The sequence below is a fragment of the Mastigoproctus giganteus genome, chromosome 1, assembly GCF_048544385.1.
Source record: "Mastigoproctus giganteus isolate SK-2022 chromosome 1, ASM4854438v1, whole genome shotgun sequence".
NCBI lineage: Eukaryota > Metazoa > Arthropoda > Arachnida > Uropygi > Thelyphonidae > Mastigoproctus > Mastigoproctus giganteus.
The window spans coordinates 166,873,152-166,896,400 of NC_143575.1; the positions used below are offsets into that span (position 1 = coordinate 166,873,152).

General features: G+C 36.0%; 1 protein-coding gene across 1 annotated transcript in view; it reads left to right on the forward strand.

The window, feature by feature from the left end:
• Vps50 (vacuolar protein sorting 50) overlaps positions 1-23,249 on the forward strand; it is a 731,402-nt gene that overhangs the window by 628,254 nt on the left and 79,899 nt on the right. The window contains exon 21 of the mRNA XM_090374870.1: positions 12,253-12,350. Within this exon, the coding sequence (XP_090230996.1) occupies positions 12,253-12,350 (98 nt within the window). The remainder of the gene's footprint in view (positions 1-12,252; positions 12,351-23,249) is intronic.

Genomic DNA, 23,249 nt, shown 5'->3' on the forward strand with positions numbered 1-23,249 from the left:
TGTCTGCTATTTTTAGTTTCCTAAAAACAGTAAACCTTTTTACTCATATTTAAAATTTAAAAAAATCTTATTATTTTAAGATTTATTATTGTTACTTGTTTCCAAATATTTGTCTTTTACAGTTTATAATTGTTTTATATACCCTGACTTAATGATCTAATTCATTAGGTCACTGAATGTTTTACTAATTTTTTTGACAAAGTTTTGGCGCATTATAGCCTAAGTTGCTGATGCGCCAATAAAACTCAACTAACTTAACTAACTAACCTCCTTTCTAAGTCACCAAAATTTCTCTCTTTTTCTGAATTTTTTACTTTGATTTTGTTAATTTCTGATTTCTGTGTGATGCACCAAATTGTTGTGCTGACAACAAATTATCATATATGGTGAAGTGTTCAAACTGTGTTGGGCACTAAATTGTCACATATGCAGAATTCTCTTGCAACAAATTGATGTGGACCTTCCCTTGACCAACAGTAGTAATAATAGTAACTAGACTAACCAGCCACCTTACGCACTTGGTACTAGTACCCATCATGGGATGAGAAAAAATGCGTAAGGAGAAAAAGTCATAATAATAATAAAAACAGAGAGGATTTGGAGTGAGTGTTTTGTGGTGGGGAATAAATATATCAGCCAGTCCAAGGTTAATAGTTGAGCTCATTTCTCACATATTGGATTTTAGTTTTCTCAAGTACAGGGTGGTCATAAAGTCTTGCACCGGTTTTAAATTTTAATATCTAGAGATATACAAATAATGAAGCTATTTAGTAAAAATTAATTTATTCTTAAAGTTTTATTCTTAATGCAGTTTTTAATTACCACGCTTCAACATGGCTGCCATCATTGTTGACTGATTCGGCGTCTCCCAGATCATGGTTTGTCATTAACTGATCCAGTTTCTTTAAAAATTTTCAGTCACCTACTTATTGACTTTTTATGGGGTGCATGTTTTTCATAATGAGTAATGAACTTTCTTCTCACAGCTGTTATTGATTTAAACTCTGCAAATCAAAGCATGCAGTTAATTTTTTTCTTCGATTGTCAACTTTTGGGTCATTCAATATCTGCAAATAAAAGAGAAATTGATAAAATATAAAAGAAATCTGATTTTAATGGATGAAATTATTATATAAAAAAACTTTGACTTGAACTTTATATAATTTTTACTAAATAGTTCTACCATTTATTAAAATTTAAAACAGGTGCAGGACTTTATGGCCGCCCTGTATATGAAGCATTTGGCTGAACCAAAATTTAATTAATATTTTTATGAAACTTAAAAATTGAAAAATATGAAAATATTTAAAGCTTGCAGATATATATATAAATTTTCATATCCTCCTTTCTTCATTAAATTTAGAATAAGACATTCAAAAGTGAAAATTGGGATTTTGTATGTTACAGACTTTTCCCTCAAAAAAAAAGTAGAAAATTTTCTTATTACCATATAATAATTTATAAAAATTCTCAGTAAAAACCTTTATATATATATATAAAGTATATTGTATGTAGAAAGTGTGAAGAAGATTTTGATTTAAACCTATTGAATATATGGTATACACTATGAGCTTGACTAAATGGATAAGGAATGTAGCGATATATGGTTTGAAAAAGAAGAAATAGACAGGAAATTAAAAATGAAGATAAGAAGTGAAAAGGCGGCCAAAATAAGATAACATTGCGGTGTTTTTCACAATCTCAGTGTCATCATCAGAGGTCATCCACCGAATTTATGAAAAAGACAGCAATGTTCTTGCTTCTGTTTCCGACATGTTCTGTATGCTGTGGTGCACGTGACCTGCTGCCACGTGTTGAGAACAAAATATTAAAATTTTTAAAATTTTGCGGTAAGAGTAAGGTCTAATAGATTGTGCAAATAAAAGTGGTTATATTACGTAGTGCATACAGATCATGGATGACCTTACAGAAGCAAGTGAAAAGAATTGAAAAAACTGAAAAAACTAAAGTAATGAATATCGGAATAGGCAGGAAGAAAGGGACATACCATTACTTTGTAAAACTGACCAAATGACCAAGATGGCGGCGTTCCGGCATATTTGTGTGGGTACGCTAGTGACTTCTAGCGTTAGGAGGTGTGTGGGGGGGGGGGGAGAATCATTCAGTGTCCTAACTATAGGAACGGGTTTGCAACCCCGAACTACCCGAGCCCAACTACTTATCTCTACTTCATTCATCTTTCTGCTTTACTAGCCACTACTTCTTATGTCCTGTGAGCCTCTTACCGCAAAATTTTAATATTTCGTTCTCAACACGTGGCAACAGCTCACGTGCACCACAGCATACAGAACATGTCGGAAACAAAATCTTCTTCACACTTTCTACATACAATATACTTTATATATATATATATATCCATAAGCTATGTTATCTTCCTTTTCATACAGTCACATATCACCCCATGATTAATACGATTATTCTCTACTATATATATATATATATATATATATATTTATTCTCTACTGTGTGTGTGTGTGTGTGTGTGTGTGTGTGTGTGTGTGTGTGTGTGTGTGTGTGTGTGTGTGTGTGTAAACTTTGGCATCATAACAGCCAATTTAGATATTATACCTAACAAGGAACACAGAAGCATCATGTCTTATGGCTTCAAATATAGGCGATAATTTAAAATCAGCTGTAAACCATTCAAAAAACAGTTATAACATGATTTGCTTAACTTCTGTTTTAAGCTCTCTTACCATCATAACATCTCCATTGAGCCTTCCAACTATGGATTAATTCAGTACTAACTATGATTCTAGAACATTATAAGTCAACAATGCCACATGTACAACCATCTGCAGGATTAAAATTCCATTTTTCCACATTAAAACAACAATTGGAGGACCTGCATAAACATTTTATCATCACCCCTGTTGATAAAGCCTCCTGCAATTTATGCCATAATCTGTAAAGCCTTTTATTTCCGAACATCAAAGACAGAACTAAATTCCAGTGCCACCTTACAAGTCCACTAACAACAGCAATATCATTACAAAAAGTTCATTGCTTCCAGCAAGAAACTTAAAACCAGCTTTAATAACTACAATTTTCCTTATACTTATTTCATACCCAAGTTCCACAAAAATCCCACAGGCTTTAGGTTTATTACTTCCTGCAAATACAGCTATCCCCATAAACCTGGCAAAACTTTGGAAAGGTTACTTAAACCTATCACGAACATCCTTCCTGATAGTAGAATAATTAAAACAATATATCAGTTATTAATGCTCTGAATACTGACATCTCTCATGTGCAAACTTTTGACTTCAATAGTCTATTCACCAGCATAGACTTAACCAACTTAAAATCGGTCTTGAATGAAATTTACAATAACTACAAACATATTATTGGTTGCAATTCAGTTTATTGGAACAATTTTATTAGTCTCTGTCTCCAATAACTATATTTTTGATGGCAAATCTGTATACTTGCAAACCAAAAGTACCCCGATGGATAGCCCCGTTAGCAGTGTCTTAGCTAACTTGTATTTATACTGGTCTGAGACCTCTCTACCCTCAGACATAAAACTTTACAGATATATTGATGACTTGTTAGTATTCAACTACCCTACATTTATACAGAACTTTGCTGATATTTACCCTTCAGAACTTACCCTGAAGAAAACAAATGATAATGACTTTTCAGCCAATTACTTAGATCTGGATATCAATATCAACAGCCCTCATACCACAATCAACATATATATTATATAAAGAGATGCTTTTAGCTTTAAAGTTTACCCATTGGCACTCTGACATTTCTAAAAAAAAGTACATGCTAACATAATATTCTCCCAGTGCATCAGAATTGCAACAATATGCAATAGGAACAATCTCATTTCTGACATCAGACTACACGTCAAACCACTCAACTAATAAATTGATATGCAATAATTTCCCTAAAGCTTTCCTCTACCATCATTTCAAAAAAGCAATAAATATTATAAAATTCAAAAAACTTACAACTTTGATATAAACAACATATTTGCCATTTGATTACATATTACTTTCAGCCCTGTACATAATGTATTGTTATAAACCCCCTAGCCTGTGTCGTATCTCAGTGTTGTGTTATTTCCTGCTCGCTGTTTTGTTAAGTTTTGTCGACGTCATTATTTGTATTTAAATTTTTTCTTCTTTTTACATTTCCTCAATAACAATACCAATACTGACTTAAACACATGAGGCACTTGTCCAGTCTTCCATCCAGAGAACAACTATGGTACGGGTTTAGCAACCGCAGACAACCCGAACACAAATATATTTTCCTTGATCCAATTTTTTCCAATGTGCAATTAGGCTGGCCGAAAGCAATATCGAGATGCTGTTCCTCTACTGTAGCCTTCTTTCTTCTTAAACAAAGTTTAGTGTCTTTTCTACACTACCTTGTTAGTCATTGATTCTCCCTTTGCTGGCACTTTGCCTCATTTGTTGAATTGCTTACTTCCCCGTCACACGGGTGCGGTTCACTTTGACGATTTCACACCTTCTCCCCCACCCCTCACTCGGGGTTACTTGAACTGATATTAATATACTGTACAGAGAACTATCGGCTTTCTTTCTTTGGTCTCCGATGCTGCTCTGTAATCACTACACGTAGCTAACTTCACCGATTCCTGTCTAAGCAAACAGAAAGTTGGCATTAACGTGACATTTTGTTATCTAAAGTTACTTTGTTTATGTTTCATACTGTATTTTGCCATCTTTATGAATTCAAACTTTCATTCATTTTTTCTTTAACTAGATTTAATTGGCATTATTTTAGCTTTTTAGCTCTATTTTATACTTATATATTTATTTTTATTTATGTTTGAATTTTATTCCTTCCTTTTCGTCTCAATCGGGTTGGCTATGATGTATACATTTCGCATGTAACAGAAACAGAGCCCCTGCTTATTGCAGTGGATCCTACGGTTTTGGCTGCCAACCCTTTGAATAAGTAGTAAAAGCCCTAGGACCCACTACTTTAGGTACCATCGTTATTATCATTATTATTTTTATGTTAATCTTATTTAATTTCAGGTTATCTCCTTTTAACTTGCTGGCATTCTCAATTTTTCCATGGTAATTACAATTAACAGGTCAGCGCCCCTATCCAATATACTGAAAATATACATTTGTCTATATTCCATTATGGTTGCAGAGTATTTCTACTATAATTAGTAGTACCCCAGACCCATAACCTAGTTCAATAATTTAATACTTTTTCTTGCTTGCTTAGCCATTCAGTAATGTCATTAAATCCTATTATTTTTATCAATAAATATATATAAAAAAGTTAGTAAAATAATAAGAGGAGTTTACCTCGATATAGTGCGTAGAACACTTCTGTATGATACCCTCCAGAAAATCTAACGAAAATATTTTCGTTATTTTCGTTAGATTCTTTTAATTGTGTTAATTTGATTTTTAGTTGTTTTAAATTGATTTGAATTGTGTTAAATTGATTATTTAATTATTTATATTTTACTCTAATGTACTGGTAAGTTGTCAATTTTTTTCGTTTTTTTCCGTTTTAATTTCTGGAGGATATCATACGGAAGTGTTCTACGCACTATATTGAGGTAAACTCTTATTATTTTACTAATATTATTATCAACGTAGAACATATTGAGCAGTACAGCTCTGATTCATACTATCTAATATATAAAAAAGGCAAAAAATACACTATCTTTACTGTAGATGTGTAAACAGTTTTAATATTTCTTGGCATTTAAATTTAGCTTGATTTGATAAACTTAGGATAGTTGCAGAAACCTTTTTAATTATGGAATAAAAGAACCTTTCTCAGTTGCATATATTTAAAAGTTATCTTATTAAGTGTAGGATATAAGCTAACAGCTGAAAGAGTAAAAAAGTTACAGAACAAAATATGATATATTATAGGGAACATAATTCAGACCTCTGCTGTGTTAAATATTTTTGTAAAGGATATTTTAAGTGTTTGTTATTAAAAATGCCCTTGTAAAAATGTATACAGGTGATATTATTTTATACACTAGGTACTAAGTAAGAATTTAGAGCAAATTATAAGAGACTTGCAACAGAACTTGCCCCTCAGTGGGCACCTGTACATGCTGAGGGGACCTCCCAGTGATGTTGCTTGTCCTCCAGATTGGCATCACTGGAATCCAACATCCACAGCCTAGGTTTCAGGCTAACATTATAGGAATCCGGTGTGTTTTCTGTGCTCTGCGATCCATGGAAACTTTGAAAGTGGGATCCTGGTTGTTGAGGGGGCCCATCTCCATCATACCACTTTGTCCCCTGCTTCAACAAGGCAGTAGTGCTGACATGGCTTGCCAAGGATCAGTCAGCCAGTGGGTCCCTGCAACGGTCAACTCTAGGGGAAACAGTTGCTTCAGTGTCTGCCAAAGCATTGTACCCTCCCAAGGACTGATTGTATGCCTCCCAATGAGGCATACAATCAGTCTTTCAATGGGAATTGAAACACTGATTGTATGCCTCAAAGACAGCGCCACTTTCAATGGGAGTTGCAAAGTGGCGCTGTCTCTATTCCATTCGACTACCTCAGGATAGATAATATCCTTTATGAGATGATTAAACATCTTTCTACTGAATCTGTGGATTAGCTGCTCTGTGTGTACAACATGGAAACCAATTCCCAGACTCTTGGCATTAAGCAATTGCGCTTACATTTCCCAAGCCAGGTAAGATTCAAAAGGTTCCATGCAATTAGTACCCAATTGCTCTGACAAGCTACTTATGCAAGATTGTGGAATTAGATAGTATGAACCAGAGCTGTAATGCTCAATACGTTCTACTTTGATATCAATATTTGTAAAATAACTTCTCTTATTATTTTACAAAAAAGAGATTGTGGAATGGATGGTCGTAGGGTATTTTTAAGCAAATGACCACCTTTACAGAATACAATATGGCTTCCTAACGAAGAGGTCAACTCAACCATTTAATATGGGTGAAAATGTCTATTCCAGATGCTTTCCTCAAAATCAAGCACCTGGTGTTGATTTTTTTTTTTTTTTTTTTTTTTTAATATGGAAAAAAGCATATTACACAGCTTGGACATTTGGACTTCTAAAAGATGTTTATAACATTGGTCTTAGGATCATCTAGCTCCTTTTTATTAAAATGTTTTGTTAAACTCCACATTCCAAGTTTGTGTGAGTCTGTTTTTTTCTCTCTCTCTCTCTCCCTCCCTCCCTCCCTCCCCTTCCTGCAAGAGGAAGGTGTTTCCCCAAAGGTCAGTTCAAAGTGTTATACTTTTTGCTATCAAACTTAATTCTATTACTGAAAAACTTTCTCCATTGCCCTCTTCATTGATGATTTTAGCATCTTTTCACAATCAATAAACATGAGGGTTATCAAAAGGCAATTGTAGCATGCTATTGACCATAATATGGTCAACAGCATGCTACAATTTGTTAGCATACTACAACAGCATGCTAACAAAACCATTAGCCACTTGGGAAGTGGCTAATGGTTTTGCATTTTCATCCCAGATGACCATTTGCTTACACTTTTGGCTATTTTGACCATTTGTGTACACGGAACTGTCACCCCGCACCAGAACTCAAACTCGTATAAAACATCATTCCAGAAATCAGAGTCGTCTGCAGTCTTGCCAGATAGCACAGTATCCAAGAAGATTCCCTAGGAGCAGTATACACACTGCAGAGTTCAGAGTTGTGTGCTGTACAGCTAGCCTTGGACTACATTAAAACTAATGATTATCGAAGGTGTATGATACACAAGATTCTTTTTGAGCATTACAGGCTCTATCAGTGATGAGATATGATCCTTACCCAGTTCCTGTCCAGGATTTAGCAGAATTTACATTATCTCTGTGAATCTACGTTTTATACCCAGCTTCTGCTGGATCCTGATCCACACTGGGATTATGAGTATGATCTAGCAGATACTGCTGCCATATCAGCACATTCCCAAAGGAATCGCAGCCGGCTGGTACCCTATACAGACTACAGGCAAGTGATAAGAAACATACTACATTACCATTGGCAACAATCATGATACAGACAGGTAACAAACAAATTATATCAGATTAAACTTGTGATCCTAATATGGCAGTCTAGCCTGTGCAAGAATTGTTCACATCCATGTAGGACATTGCCATCTTACACATTATTTTCTGCTCAGGGCTGGTGACCACTGTGTGCAAGGTTTGTGACACCTTTTTAACAATTAGACATATAATAATCAAATGTCCATGTTTTAGATGTGAACAGTGCATATCTTTTACTACTTTTACCCATTTGACTGAGCCCTATACACTGAGTCAGATACTATCTGACAACAACCATGTGTTGGCTGTTATTAACTATTTAAAATTAATTAACTTGTTTCCTTCTATTTAAAATGTACTCTTTTATTATACAGTCCATTCCGGTTATTTGGGACACATCAGGACTAGTGCATTTTGGCCTGATTAAGTGGCTGCCCAATTATCCGAAGTTTCACGTAGTTAAAAATACAATGTGCCCCCCCTCTTTACAGTTGGTTCACTGTACGGTCAAATCACGTTACAACGAACTCAACATAGTAAATTGCCGTTCACTATACGATGTGCAGTAAGCGCCGGTCATTGTGATCACGTTTGTGAATTGAATTTTAATTCTATTAAACAGCGATTCTAATTAGCGAAAATAGGAGGAATGTTATCCACAGGCTATAAAAGCAAAGATATATTAAGCACAAATTTACCCTTTATTACCTTACCAATTAAAAAATTAAATGATACGTGATAATCGGAATAATTAATACGTACTGTAATATGTACATACTAACTAGTTGCCATTTCTGTTCACTGACATTTGTGGGTAGGGGTTAAAATTTAACCCCTACCCACAAATGTCAAAAAAGATAAAGATAAGCAATCAATAACAAAGAACACGGCACACACAAATTCCAAGTAACACAATACGCGCAAGTAAGAACAGAGTAACGAGTTACAAAGCTTTAAAAATAGGAATGAAGAGAAGATCCGAAAATTAATTTTTTTATATGATTAAAGATTTCATGGAAGTATAAACACATTTCACCATAATAATCCACAGAATTCCAGCTGTCGGTGTTATCGCAAATTCAGTAAGATCGACTTTACTGTCTGTTTATGATATTTTTCACCAACAGAAAAGCCCAATAAACAGGTGACTGCTAATTGTTTTTATTGTTTTATGGTTGTGACCTCCAGAATTTCGACCGAACCACGTGGTACGGTTGGAGACAATCATAGGGTAATCTCCAGTGCTGCTGCTGTCTCCTGCCCTGATTAAACGGCATGCTGTCCCAATTAAGCGAAGTAAACCCTGGCTATTTTCTCAATTGGTTTCTGTTTTTTAAGATTTGCCCCAAATAAACGGCTGCCCCGATTAACCGGTGGCCCAAATAACCGGAATCCACTGTATATACCTTTAACTATTATTTATATATCATCTATTCCTTTTTTGACCATTTTCTATTTTTATATAGCTTTCTTGACCTTTTCCTGACAGTGATAAATTTTAATGGGTTACTATAATCTTTTTTTCCTTTCTATCTTTTACCATTTTTATTAATTTACCATTATTGGTGCATTGTAGCCTATGTTGTTGATGTGTCAATATACCCAGGGGCTCACATCTGGTGAGTATGGGCTTGGCACACCCAGGGTCATGAGCTGGATATCATCATTCTGATCTTTCTTGGTGATTCTCTTCTACTTCTCTCTCTCTCTCTCTCTCTCTCTCTCTCTCTCTCTCTCTCCCTCCCCCCCCCCACCTCCACACAGCATAACTTGGGAATTTTGTTGGCTGGTGAAGCATAAGCCTCAGGCTTCTTTGCACCATTGGCTAATAATAATAATACAATACAATTTTTTTACAATACAATTTATTTATCAAGAGAATTCGTTTACAATAAATTAACTTGTTAAGAAAAGTAAATTTCTTGACAACAAGTTGTAATTCTTCCTTTACAACAGTTTTGTACAAATTTGTTATCTTACAGAAAAGACTATGAAGTCACTACACATAGTATATTCCACACTGTAAACAGAGGTAGTAGTTTATCTGCATATCAATTCTAATCTACTGTGTCATTGAGTATCAAGAATTTTCTTATTAGGAATTTTAATTCGGAGATGGGGTAACTTCTCCTGAGCCTGAAATCAACACTAGCCAACAAGTTGTTTATGATATTCATTGTGTGCCTATCTCTAAATCTATTTAGTATCCTAGGGTGAGGCAAAGTAATTGCTTTTGGGTTCCTTAAATTTTGTGAGACATTTCTTTGCAGATTTGACTTCACAAATTGTGTTAAGATTTTTTAAGAATAGATTTAACTTCAGTTTTTGAACTGGATACAGTATTTTATGTTTCAACAAAAATTGCCGTCTTTTGTTCAGGTCATTCCAAGAGTTTGTCCCCATTAAAAGTTTCAGAATCCTATTCATTAAGTTGTTTATTGCCCTTATTTCTGTTTTATTTGCTCTTGCCCATATATTTACTAAATAACTGAGTTGGGAGTCCACTAATGCATAATATAAGGTAACTTTTGTTCTAAGATTTAACTTATTCTTAATGTAATAGAAAAATGACACATAAAATCTCATGTTATATGTTTGTTATATGCATTGCCCAACTTAGACTGTAGTCAATCCACAACCCAAGGTAACAATGATTTGAAACTTCTTCCACAGTTAAACATTTGCAATTCTTGAAATTCTGATCATGTAGGCAATCATGTTTGTGCAATTTGATAGAGGGTTGAATGTCCAAGGTTTGATGAGGAGGTCTTATTACCAAAAATTTTGTGTTTTCAAGCTGAGTGCTAATTTATTATCGTGCAACCAAATTTGTAAATGTATTGCATCCTGTTGTAACTCATTCGCCTTTTTTTTTTTTTAGGTTCTTTCCTATTATATATAAGATTATATCATCTGCATAAATTTTTATAAAGGAGTTCTTAATTACTTCGAATATGTCATTTATATAGATGTTGAACATGATTGGCCCAGCATGAGTGCCCTGAGGTACTCCTCTCTTTACATTATAAGATTTCCCTTTGTATTTTCTACTTCTAATGTTATTTTTCTTTTGGTTAAATAATTTGCTAGGAGTTGATTGAGTCTTCCCCTTATACCATATTTCAGTAATTTCTGTTGCAATATTTGGATATCAATTAGGTCATATGCTTTGGTCAAATCTATAAATAAAATCAATATGAAGTTATTGTTGTTTAAATGTAAGTTTAGAGAGTCTACTAAGTTCTCTAATAATGTCTGTGTGCTCTTGCCCTTCTGATATGAGAATTGAGAGTCGTTTAACAGTCCATATTGATGTAAATATTTGCTTATATGGGAAAATATATAATTTTCTATTATCTTATTTAAAACTGACTGTATTGTTATGGGTCTGTAATTGCAAAAGTCATCAGGTGGTCCCTTTTTATATATAGGAATTATCTTAAATGAGAGTAAATTTGTAGGATAGCTTCCCAACTCTAACATCCGTGCTATTAGCTCTACCAAGAGAACAGAGAAATGTTCTTTGTTTCTCTTTACCTCGGTTACTGTAATATAGTCCAGTCCATAAGATTTCTTGTTCTTTAATTGTTCTATAATTTTAAGAATCTCAGTATAATGTGGAGCTAAGACTACACAAGAGTTCATTATCTGAGGAAGACTATCTTGTTGAGTAAAGGAATCTTGGCAATAATGAATTAAGTATCTGTTGAGATCTAATACAGCTTTGGCAAACCTATTTGCAGCATCATATTGTTTGTTTGCACCAGAAATCTGTTCTACTAGTGTTTTAATTTGGTTTCCCCTTGACTTTTTCTTCCTTGTACTTAACATGTTATTTATAATGCTCCATTTACCCTTTTGTGTTATCTGCTTATCCATGAAAAGATGATTGTAATAAGTGTTTTTTTGCTTTTTTATCATACATGTCACTTTATTTCTAATAATATTAATAATAAACCCTAAATAAGTAGCTTCTTTTTTCTTTTAAACATTAAATCAGGTCCATAATAGTATTTGCACTTAGGGTAATGCAGAAAATTGAAATGAAAACTTCAATATATATGTTATTAAGGCAATCGGACATTTTACAACTATTCAATACAGTTACATAAAATCAGGCGGAAATCGTGTCTTCCTAAGCCATTTTAAACATTTTGGAGATTTTTTTCTCTTCATGATTTTGTATTTATAATGTAAAAAGCATTATTATTATTTATATTCCATCAGGACAAGGTTCCCACTCCATTCCTCTCTCCAATAGTTGACCTGAGAAATGGTGAGCAACTGTATAGTCTTGCTGAACGAGTTGCTGCTGCAGAATCTTTGTATGTATCTTTGGTTTTTAATATCCATAAAATGCAAAATGTATGAAGAGCATTGAGATATTAAAAATAAAATTGTAAACTAACCATCTTATATACTGTATGTCTTTGTTAATGAATTTTTTATTATATATTACTTCATGAATTGATAAACCAAAGGAAGAAAATTTTCATACCACTTCTGGAATAAGTGCAGTGATGTAAAGTTGCATTTATTATAGTACAGTAGTAGTACTGTGGAAAAATATTTTCTGAACTCACTGGGTATTCTGTGATGCCACCCCAAGAGTAATTCCATCCAGGATTGCTACAGTGAATCAACTGCTGTAGGGCCCCTTTTGTGATCATCTTCAGTATGCCCTGGGATTTTTCCTGGATGTCTGAAATGTCATCAAATCTCCACTCTTTATACAGAAGTTATAGTTTTTGGAAACCAGAGGGGAATCCAGCATTCCATTTTTAAGACATTTTCTCATAGAACTTATTTTTTAGAGATGCTAATTAATAGTTTAGCTCATTGTAATATAAACTCCTTAATAAAAAAAGGAAATCTCTCTCTCTCTTTCTCTCTCTCTCTCTCTCTCTCTCTCTCTCTCTCTCTCTCTCTCTCTCTCTCTCTCTCTCTCTCTCTCTGATTTGAGGCGCCTCCGTAGCCAGGTGGGCAGGAGCAGCAGAGCGTAGCACAGGCTTCTTGATTTAGATCAGGGTTCGGAAAGGTCAGGGAATGACCGCCACATATCCCTGGAGCAATATGGCCTTAATTGCTAATGCTCCTAAAAGCCAAATAACAAACAAACAAACAAACATGATTTGATATGAAATATTTTATTACTAAGTTTGGGCTCTAGCACAAACCCAGCACACCCCTGTGAAAGTAAATATTTTGCCTCCACTTATAATGCAACTGTATTATAAGAATGTTTTTTATATATTTTTTTTAACTGTACAGTCTTGACATCATCACTCCCATTTTTAAATTAAACTGAGCGGATATTAAGAATTAAAAACCTCAAAAAATTGTTCTGTAATTTGCAGTTTTTTATTTCTTTATGAATGCTTTTTAGAATCAGTAAAGGTGTTTTGCACACTGTTTTAATATTTTTCTTTCATGTCTAAGGACTTTGAACAATTTAAATTGAAATTCAGTTTACTGTTTTTTGATTAAGTTGAATAATAATTGGCATTTAAGTAGTTGCAACCAATAAATTGTTGCTGTTCTTCCCCCACCCTAACAAAACAACAAAACTCTTTTAGTGGATCCATCACTAAATGAAATAGTATGGTAGTGCTAGTTTTTAAAAGGAAGAAACTTGCTGTCTACCTGTTACACAAATATACACAACAGTGTGGGGGGGGGGACCAGTTACACTGTCACCTTTTGGCATTTTCTAAAACAAAATCATTAATAACGTCTGGAACAATATTTCAATATTTCTTTTAGTTTGGCTTGCTGTTAATTTCTAAAACTGTTCTGTCTCAGCAGTAGTCACTGGTTATGTGCAGAATACCTGGAGCAAAATACAGATTTCCCTTAATGCTAACTGTAATTTTTTGTTGTAGATCTCAGTAAGAGGTGTCGGCAGTGTCCTTTACAAGTGTCATTTAAGGATCTTCCTCAGATGAAGTATTTCAGCAACTGAAACTTTTCTTCAGGAAATTCATATGTGAAGATCAAATATTTAGGACAGGAATGAAGACTGCTTATATTGTTACTAGCTCTGAACTTGTATTCCAGTCACTTATCCAAGGTAGAATAAAATACATTAATTCTAAACAGCAATTCATTTTCGGATTGGGAATCACACTGAGCTGGTGCTTTGTCTAAACAAAGAGGCAGTCTCGTCACAAAATATTTTCCTTTATTTATTCTTTTTTTTTCTGAAAACTGCATTTGTATTCGAATGCTTTCATTAAGCATACATGCTTCTGACAAACCCCAAGTCCATTTCTTTCTCTCTCTCAACTATCTTAACTTGCTGCCAATAAGAGTAGATTCAGCTTAAAGAAATATACTTCTGAAGTGTACAAAATTTATTTCAGTCACTGATACTCAAACAGATATTTAGCCAGAAAATAGCCAGTACTTTTTATCTCTGAAAGAATATCATGTTAGTTGAATCCATATCAGAGTTCAATGCTTTAAGACCTCCAAAAACATGTAATGCAGTTGAATGAACATCATCTGCTCTAGAACTCAACATGTCAGAGTGATAGTGAACAATGCAGTTTACTACATCTTTTAAAATGTTCCATCTAATTGGATTGCCAGTGAAAAACACAAACAACACTGAATGTATCTAACGAAATATGATAGTTTCAGAATATTGGATAGCATTAACTATAGATGTATAATAATCTTCTGCAGAAGGGTTATCCTTTCTATGAATGCAAGCCTGGATACCTTTTACTTCCCTAATGTATTAAATGAATGCAATCAAATCCTTGATCTTTGCATTCATTTAAATAAGCACCATATGTATTTTTCACATCTGCAAATTACTAAATTACTAAAACATGTACTTTCCTCTGTTATTTCAGCCTCCACTTTGATGAGTGCTGTTCACATTCCTGTAGTCTAAGTTTTGGCATTCTCTGAATTCCTAGGGTGCCTTCATAGCCAGGTGGGCAGGAGCAGCAGTGCATAGCACATGCTTCTTGATTAGACTGGAGTTCAAGCCCGTAACCACCAAATACGGAGGATACAGAAAGGTCAGGGAATGACCACCGCATATCCCAGGAGCAATATGGCCTTAGTTGCTAATGCTCCTAAAAACCAAATAACAAACAAACAAACTCTAAATTCCTCTTATAGATACCATTAAGTTTATCATTTATAACGGTCACTTGAATCTCCTTTTCTTCAGCATAAGGGGGGGGAAGAGAGAGAGAGAGAGAGAGAACAAAGCACATTCTCTATTACCTGCTTTTAAAAACTGAATATTAGTTGAACATCTTATGGCTTCATTATTCAGCATCTTCCTTTTTACTACTTATGCTTTTGGCTACCTGTTTTATATTTGTATTTAACAGTTCCAGACATTTTCAACATGCCTAAACTAACAATAAATATTTAAATTATAATACACTAGACTACACTACACTAATTATTGCTTGCCAGGTAGTGAGCAACACATTTGGGATCCATGGTGGTTGAGAGCCCAGGCACTGAACCAGTAAAAAAAAAAAAAAAAAAAAAAACACTCTTGAATCCTGATAATCTTCTTCTATAAGTTTTCTTCTAAGACTCCAACCTGCTCCCTACCAGATGCTAGTACAGTTGATAATAATATCATTGATACAACAAAGTGGGAAAGAATGGAAGAAACATAACACCAGGACTGCACTTCCTAGTAATTCATGCTACTTCTGAAAAACCCATTGGGAAGATATCACCCTTCTTTATTCAGAAGAGTGTGGAATGATCGGCAGCATCATCAAAATCAGTGAAACAGTTACTGTCCAGTGATATTTTAATAGAAACCAAAAATAAAAATCATTCATTACAGCTTCTTGGAGCCACCTCAATCGAGAGAATTCTGATCACAGTTACTTCTCATAAGGCACTAAATCCAGCTCGTGACATCTTATGAAAGTGTCAGAGGAAGAAATCTGTTCTGAACTTAAGTCACAAGGAGTGACAACCTGTAAAGGAAATATTTGTGCATGGGGATGGGAATCTAGTACCCACTGCAAATCTCATCCTAACTTTCAACTTCCCATCTCCTAATTCCATAACAACTGGATAATACCTGCACTACCCAGTAAGCCCATAAGTACCAAAGCCATTAAAATGCTTCAGGTGTCAAAAATATAGACACTCGCAAGTGGCCTGTCATGGTGCCCTTCCATGGGATTGATGTGGGGCAAAAGACAACTAAATCATCAGATGTTCAGCAACGAAACCCGTATGCATCAATTGCCAAGGAGATCACCCTGCATACACATGAGCATCCCAACAGTTGGAAGGAGGAAAAAGAGAAACAGAAACTTGAGGCAGAGCTAAGCGGAACATATCCTATCAGGAAACAAGGAAAGCAGTGAAGGATTCTACTGAGATGCAAACTAATATGACTATTCCACCAAGAGAGTCATTCACCCCCATTGCACCCTGTTCATTGAGATCACAAAAACCCACCCATCTGCCACCCCTTTTCTCCATTCATACCCTAATGCTTCAATACTACCAAAACAAAGTAGTGAAATAAAATCTAAAATAACTGGAGCAACTATTAGCAACACGATGTTGAAAACAAGGAGATGCGCTGCCAGCTGACTCAGTCCTTGAACTCTTCACAGAAGAAACAAATATAGGCCAACATCCTTTCTTTTAAAAAAAAAAAAAAAAAAAAAGGACAAATACAGGACTGAGAAAACAAAGTGCTCAGCTCTTCAGAAGCCGATGGATTAGCATCTAAATAATGACCACATTCAAATTTTTACAATTTAATTGCTGTAAATTCCATCCAAACAACAATGACATCAATGCATAAGCATTAGCTAACCTGCTTTTGCATATTTAAGGACCCTTACTTGTGTAACTGTTCAATTATATCCAAAGACAGAGCCAGGGATGGACCTGCCAACAGAGCAGTTGCCATTCTCATAGGTGACCATACCCCTTTTCAAGCTACACCACTTACCACCACTTACAATCTATTTGCCACGTGGGAACGATATCCAGACTTTGATGATCTCATTAAGCATTTGCCACCCTCTTTTCTATTATTAGGTGTTTTCAATGGACAAAGTACTTTGTGGGGTAGAGGCGATATCAGTGAAAGGGGTTTGATTGTTGAGTGTATAGTCGAAAACAATGGACCTTTCTAAATATGGGTTCTAACACCTTTTTCCATATGTTTACTGAGCCCCCAGGTGCCAAGCGAGTGACTGTAGTGCTTTTTGAGTACTTCGGTAGTACTTATTCTATGTTAAAGCGATTTTCTTAAAAGAGCAATTGATTATAGTTGAACGTTATTTTCTAATTTCCGAAGTTATATAATTTTGCTCTTCTAAAGTAAAGAAGTCAGCTTACTCAACATAAAGGAAAAAGCGGAAAAAGCACCTTCCTTCTTGTATATAAGACTAACCTACTAACGCACTAACACTGACCACCTTATCGCATGGTCACTGGTGGAGGCAGGAGTTGTGCCTCCTCCCTGCCAGGTGGAGGCACAACTCCTGCCTCCACCTGGCAGGGCTGGAAACGTGGGAGAAGAAATTCACTCTCCCACAGTTAAAAGGAGCAACTATGGACAATAGTTGCTCCTTTGATTGATCCTATATTCAGATCCAAATAGACATGACGATCATGATAATTTGAATACATACCATTTGTCTGTGGCAGCCAGATCCTCTGCTTGCACCTTCACAATGGTGGGACTGTCAGTAATCCTGGGTATAACCTCCATGCACCAAAAGATTTTTCTGCTCCTCTCTTTTTAATGTTACATTCCTCCACAGACCAACCATTGAGTAAGCTCTCCCCATTTTTCATTCAGAAATGCCTTGTAAATGTGGCTGGCCCCTCTAACGATTGTTCAGCGACTAAGATCTGGAGATTTATTGGTGGAGATGAGTGAACACAGACATGCTGAAAGACTCTTGAAAATATCTACCTTTGGCAGAATTCCCACAAAGGTTACCCCATTTGCCACCTTGAACTCCTCTAAAGAGGTAATATCAGAATGGGATCTCCTAAATGTATCAGGGGATGAACTTGTCTGTGAATTAAGCAACCAAAATATAGTCCATGCAAAAAAGAATTGTTATCAAAAAAGATGGAGTGCCTGTCCCTACTCAGACAGTAATACTGACATTTAAGTCACTAAATCTCCCCACAACTATAAAAGCTGGATACCTCAGATGCCATGTTTGACCATACATTCCCAACACCTTTCTTGGAGGGGCAGAGCAGTACGTTCTCCATCAAATGAACAATCTCCCTCCAAGTATACAACTCAAGAAGTGAATACACTGGTAACAATACCTCCAGATAAGAATCCCAATCAGCAACCGAAACTACAAATGAAGATCTCTGAAAGGACTGATACATAGAAATTCAGATCTGATACCATGGACATTGACAAAAATGGGGATGAAGAGGACACAGTTCTTGAAATTCACCCAGAAGGTGACATTGACACAGGCAGACCAGTTTTCTCAAAGAAGGAAAAAGGAAAAACAGACGGGCATCAGCAAACTACCTCACGGAAGTAGTAGTAGTGGTGGCATGTGATGCAAGAAAGCAAGTGTATGAGCTTATGCAACATCAGCCAAAAAAAAAATCACACCATTCCCTCCAAATGCCTATCCAGTTCCTCCTTAAATTTATTCAACCTATCAACTTCCACAACGACAGATGGAAGTTTGTTCAGCTGTTAACCACCCGCTGGCTAAAGGCAAATTTCCGCACATCTATTCTACATCTGTCCTTTCTTAATTTGAATTTATGCCCCCTTAGGTTCGTAATCTGAACGAGTGGAAGGAGCCCATCAAAATTCAGCGTGCTGAACCCATTCAAGGCCTTATACACCTCAATCAGATCACCGCGCAGGTGCCTAGTCTCCAGCCACTGCAATTTGCAGTACTTAAGCCTCTCTTGGTAAGAGGATCCCTTCATTCCCCTCACCAGTCTTGTTGCCCTTCTCTGTACATGCTCAAGTAAATCTACATCCTTCCTAAAATGAGGCCTCCAGACCTGTACGCAGAACTCAAGGCGTGGCCTGACCATTGCCTTATACAGAGGGACAATCACCTCCTTCTCCCTGCTAGCAAAATTCCTATATATCATTGACCTGCCCTGCCAGCCTGTCTGCATTGCTCAGAAAACTTCATATCTGCCTGCACAATTACTCCCAGGTCTTTTTCATTTTCTACCACCTTGAGTGTAGTACCACACAGTTGGTATGTTTCTCTGGGGTTACTTCTACCTATATGCAGTACTTTGCATTTGTCAAGGTTAAACTTCAGTTGCTACTTCTTAGCCCATCTGCCCAAATTATCTAGATCCTGTTGCAACAGCACACTGCCATTACTGTCATTAACAACCCTGCAAACCTTTGTATCATCTGCAAACTTCGACATTAAGCCTGATATACCTTCATCAATATCATTGATAAATATACAAAACAACAGTGGACACAACACCGAACCCTGTGGGAGTCCACTAATAACATTAGTCCACGAAGAGCAGCACCCATTGATTACCACCCTCTGTCTTCTCCCACTTAACCATCCTTTTATCCATTGTGGCAACTTACCCTTAATACCATTCTGCTCCAATTTATACAATAGTCTTCCATGTGCAACAGTGTCAAATGCTTTCCTGAAATCCAAATATATGATATCAAAATTATTTTTTGCATCCAGTTCCTTTGTAACCACATCATAATATCCTCCCAAATTTTCTAGATCCTGTTGCAGTAGCACACTGCCATTACTGTCATTAACAACCCTGCCAACCTTTGTATCATCTGCAAACTTTGACAATAAGCATGATATACCTTCATCAATATCATTGGTGCAAAACAACAGTGGACCCAACACCGAACCCTGTGGGACTCCACTAATAACATTAGTCCACGAAGAGCAGCACCCATTGATTACCACCCTCTGATATAGCTTGACCAGGCCAAATGTACTGAAGTGGTTCGATCCCATAAATCATAGTGCACTATGAGTTGCGCTGGTAGCTTTTCGCACATCACCAATTTAAAGCCTCTATACCCAAGCCTATGAACTGCCGTTACACCTTCGACAACAAGTTTTGCTACTAAATTATGCAGCCAAAATCAGCAGTCTCCCATATCATCCCATGTGGCAATATCTCTTCATGCCAAAATGGAAAGACCCCTATGAACGCAAGCCACGGTTCAACAAACCATCTGTCAGTAGGCTTCAAGCTCTAATCGCAAGTTGGGATCTGAATTTTGCTAACACACTTCAGGATACTAGCATCGAAACCCAGCCAGGGCAAATGCCTCAGATACATATTGATAGATATTTTCAGCAATGGGGAAAGAATAACCTTCCAGATATCAACATTAGGCAAATACATATGGCTCACTCCACTGAGTTTAGAAGTGTCTTTCAAATGTATACAAATGGATCCAAGACCGGTAGTAAATTTGGTACAGCTGTAGTGCTATCAAATGCTATCATCTCCAGACAGCTCCTATCAGAGTGCAGTACTTATACCTCTGAGTTATGTGGTATTCTACTAGCCCTAGAGAATATAAAAGAAGCCTTGTGTGCTCAATCCATCTTATATATGGACTCGTTAAGTGCTGTTAATGCTCTGCAGTGTAAATCCTTTCCTAGTCATCCTCTGATACAGAAAATTTTGGCAAAGTTATTAGAACTTCATGGACAGCTCGTAATATTTTGTTGGATCCCTGGACACATTGGAATCCCTGTAAACAAGCAGGCGGATTTAGCTGCTAAATTGCTTCAAATGTGATGCCATCTAATTTCAGGACTCGTATACTGATCATAAATTGATTATCAAACAGGCATATAAAAATAGTGGGCATGCATGTGGAAAGATCAAACAAATACAGTAATACCCCGAAGTTACGCGATAGGTGGGTCCGACGAAAATCGCGTAAGTCGGGGTACAACTTTGCATATAAATACATATAAATTTTGCTTAATTGGGACCAAGGACTAACAAAAACACTAGTTTAGAAGAAAAATATTAATAAAATTGCAGTTCTTTATACATATTAATACAAAATATGTATTAGAAAACAAATGACTTACGTAAAAAAGTTATTTCGATGTCGATGGCTTCATAAAATCTAACAAATTCGTCTGACGACACAGAGACTTCTTTTTTTCACGCAGAATTTCTTCGTAGCAAGATAATAATTTTTTTATTCCTTGCTTTGTAGCTATAACGCGTTCTTCGTTGGAGTCTATGTTTTCTAAAATTTTTAAGCCCTTTTCAATTTTCAACCTGTCAAGTATGCAATTGTCATGTGCTTTTCGCCGTTGCTTCGTTTAGGCCTGTAGCATGTGCAGTATCACATGGTCTTTCATTTCGCTCAAAGCGTTTCACAATTTTATATTTTTTCTCTATCGACAGAGGCGGACTGGCCATAAGCCTTGCCGGGGAAACCCTGGTGGGCCAGTGTGATTTTGGCCATAAACCATAGTATGAGGCCACTATAAATTTTCCCGGGTAAGAATTTTTGACCCAGTCCGCCTCTGTTTATCGATAATTGCTTTTCTTTTTCTCTCTGAATCTGCAGTGTCTTCACCAGGACGCTTCCTTTTCACACCTTTTAATTAAGCATTTTACTCATTTTTAGGGAATAAAGCACAATTACAAAACGAGGAAGCACGCTTGATACGCATAAACAAAGCTGCGCGCATGTAGCAACTGAATAAACAACACCATAAAGGCAGAGATACACTATTAACCCCTCACATTTCTAGGGGTTACTACCATAAAACAATAAAAATCCAGTTGCGTTTCTGCTAGTGAAATCTGTTATAAACTGGTAGTAAACTCGGTCTAATTGCATTTGCGATTTTACCGATAGCTGGAATTGTGTTGGTTTTTACGTTATTATGGTGAAATGTGTTTCTCCTTCACTGATATAAAAAACATAAAAGCAGCAAAGTTGAATTTTGTTCATCTTTCGCTCTCATTCTCCGCCGTCGCACCGTATATCGATAACATATGAAAAACGACCTTGAAGATAGTGGGCGGCAGCGTTGCCAAACGAAAAAATCAAGAACCACGTAACTCCGAGTTCGCGTAAGTCGGGGTATTACTGTAATAAACTTTTTTTTTTTTTGAAATCAAGAGAGAATCCAAACAGTAGCAATCCAACCTCGGGCGAAACAGAAAGGAAGAAACAATGCTAGCCAGATTACGCATTGGTCATACATTCCTAGCTCACTGCTACCTACTAACAAACGATGACCCTCCACAGTGCAGTAACTGCTTATGCTCATTAACAGTAAAACATATAATCATAGAATGCCCCCTATATCTAAAAGAATGGAAAACTGCTTTCTCCTCTCATTTTCTTACTGCAACCAGTTATCATTACAGTGTGTTCTGGGAGATCACGAAGACATAGATGATGTTTTTTTCTTTCTAAAATTGATAAATAAATATCACATTATCTAAACCATATCACTTGTAAAGACAAAGTAAGAAGATATTAGACAGTATTTACTGTACTGGGACCCCATCTTAATAATGGACAAGACAGTACTGCACAACAGACCAGACACAACCCTAATCAACAAGAATAAAATGGCTACCTACCTGATCAGCATATCGATGCCCGCCACTAGCAACCACCAGAAAACCTATAAGGAAAAGATCAGGAAGTCAAAGAACTGTGACAGAGGGAACAAATAATGACCATCCTGATCACTTTGATTTAGCCAAGTCTTTGTGGAGGATGGTGAGTACGGACCAATCAGAAATATTACATTCTCCAGTAGTAGTAATAGACACTGATATGTCTATCGTACATAACCAGGTCTTCAGTTTTTTAGCACATTTTGGGAGTTGTCACTTCCATTGGTCATCTCATGTGAGGGTTATCTGTACATTTTCAACCCCCTTTTAAACTGCTCAAGCCAAAATTTTATTTGTATTCAAAAGGGCAACATTATATACAGCTTTCATACATCCGTAAATAACTTTTGGCCCATTCCCTACTTTGTCAAAAATTTGATGATAGCCCTCATTCTGTAATTTCTTGACATCTATGTTTTCCTTTGTGTTGACTGCTTTAAATCTCTTTTGTTCTTCTGTACTTCATAGTATTGAGCTGGATCTGCGGAAATAAGGTAAGAGATTTATGAGAATACGATAAACTATAGGTTTTTTTTATATATGATGCATATTTATAGTCAGGATAAATAATTTATTCGATG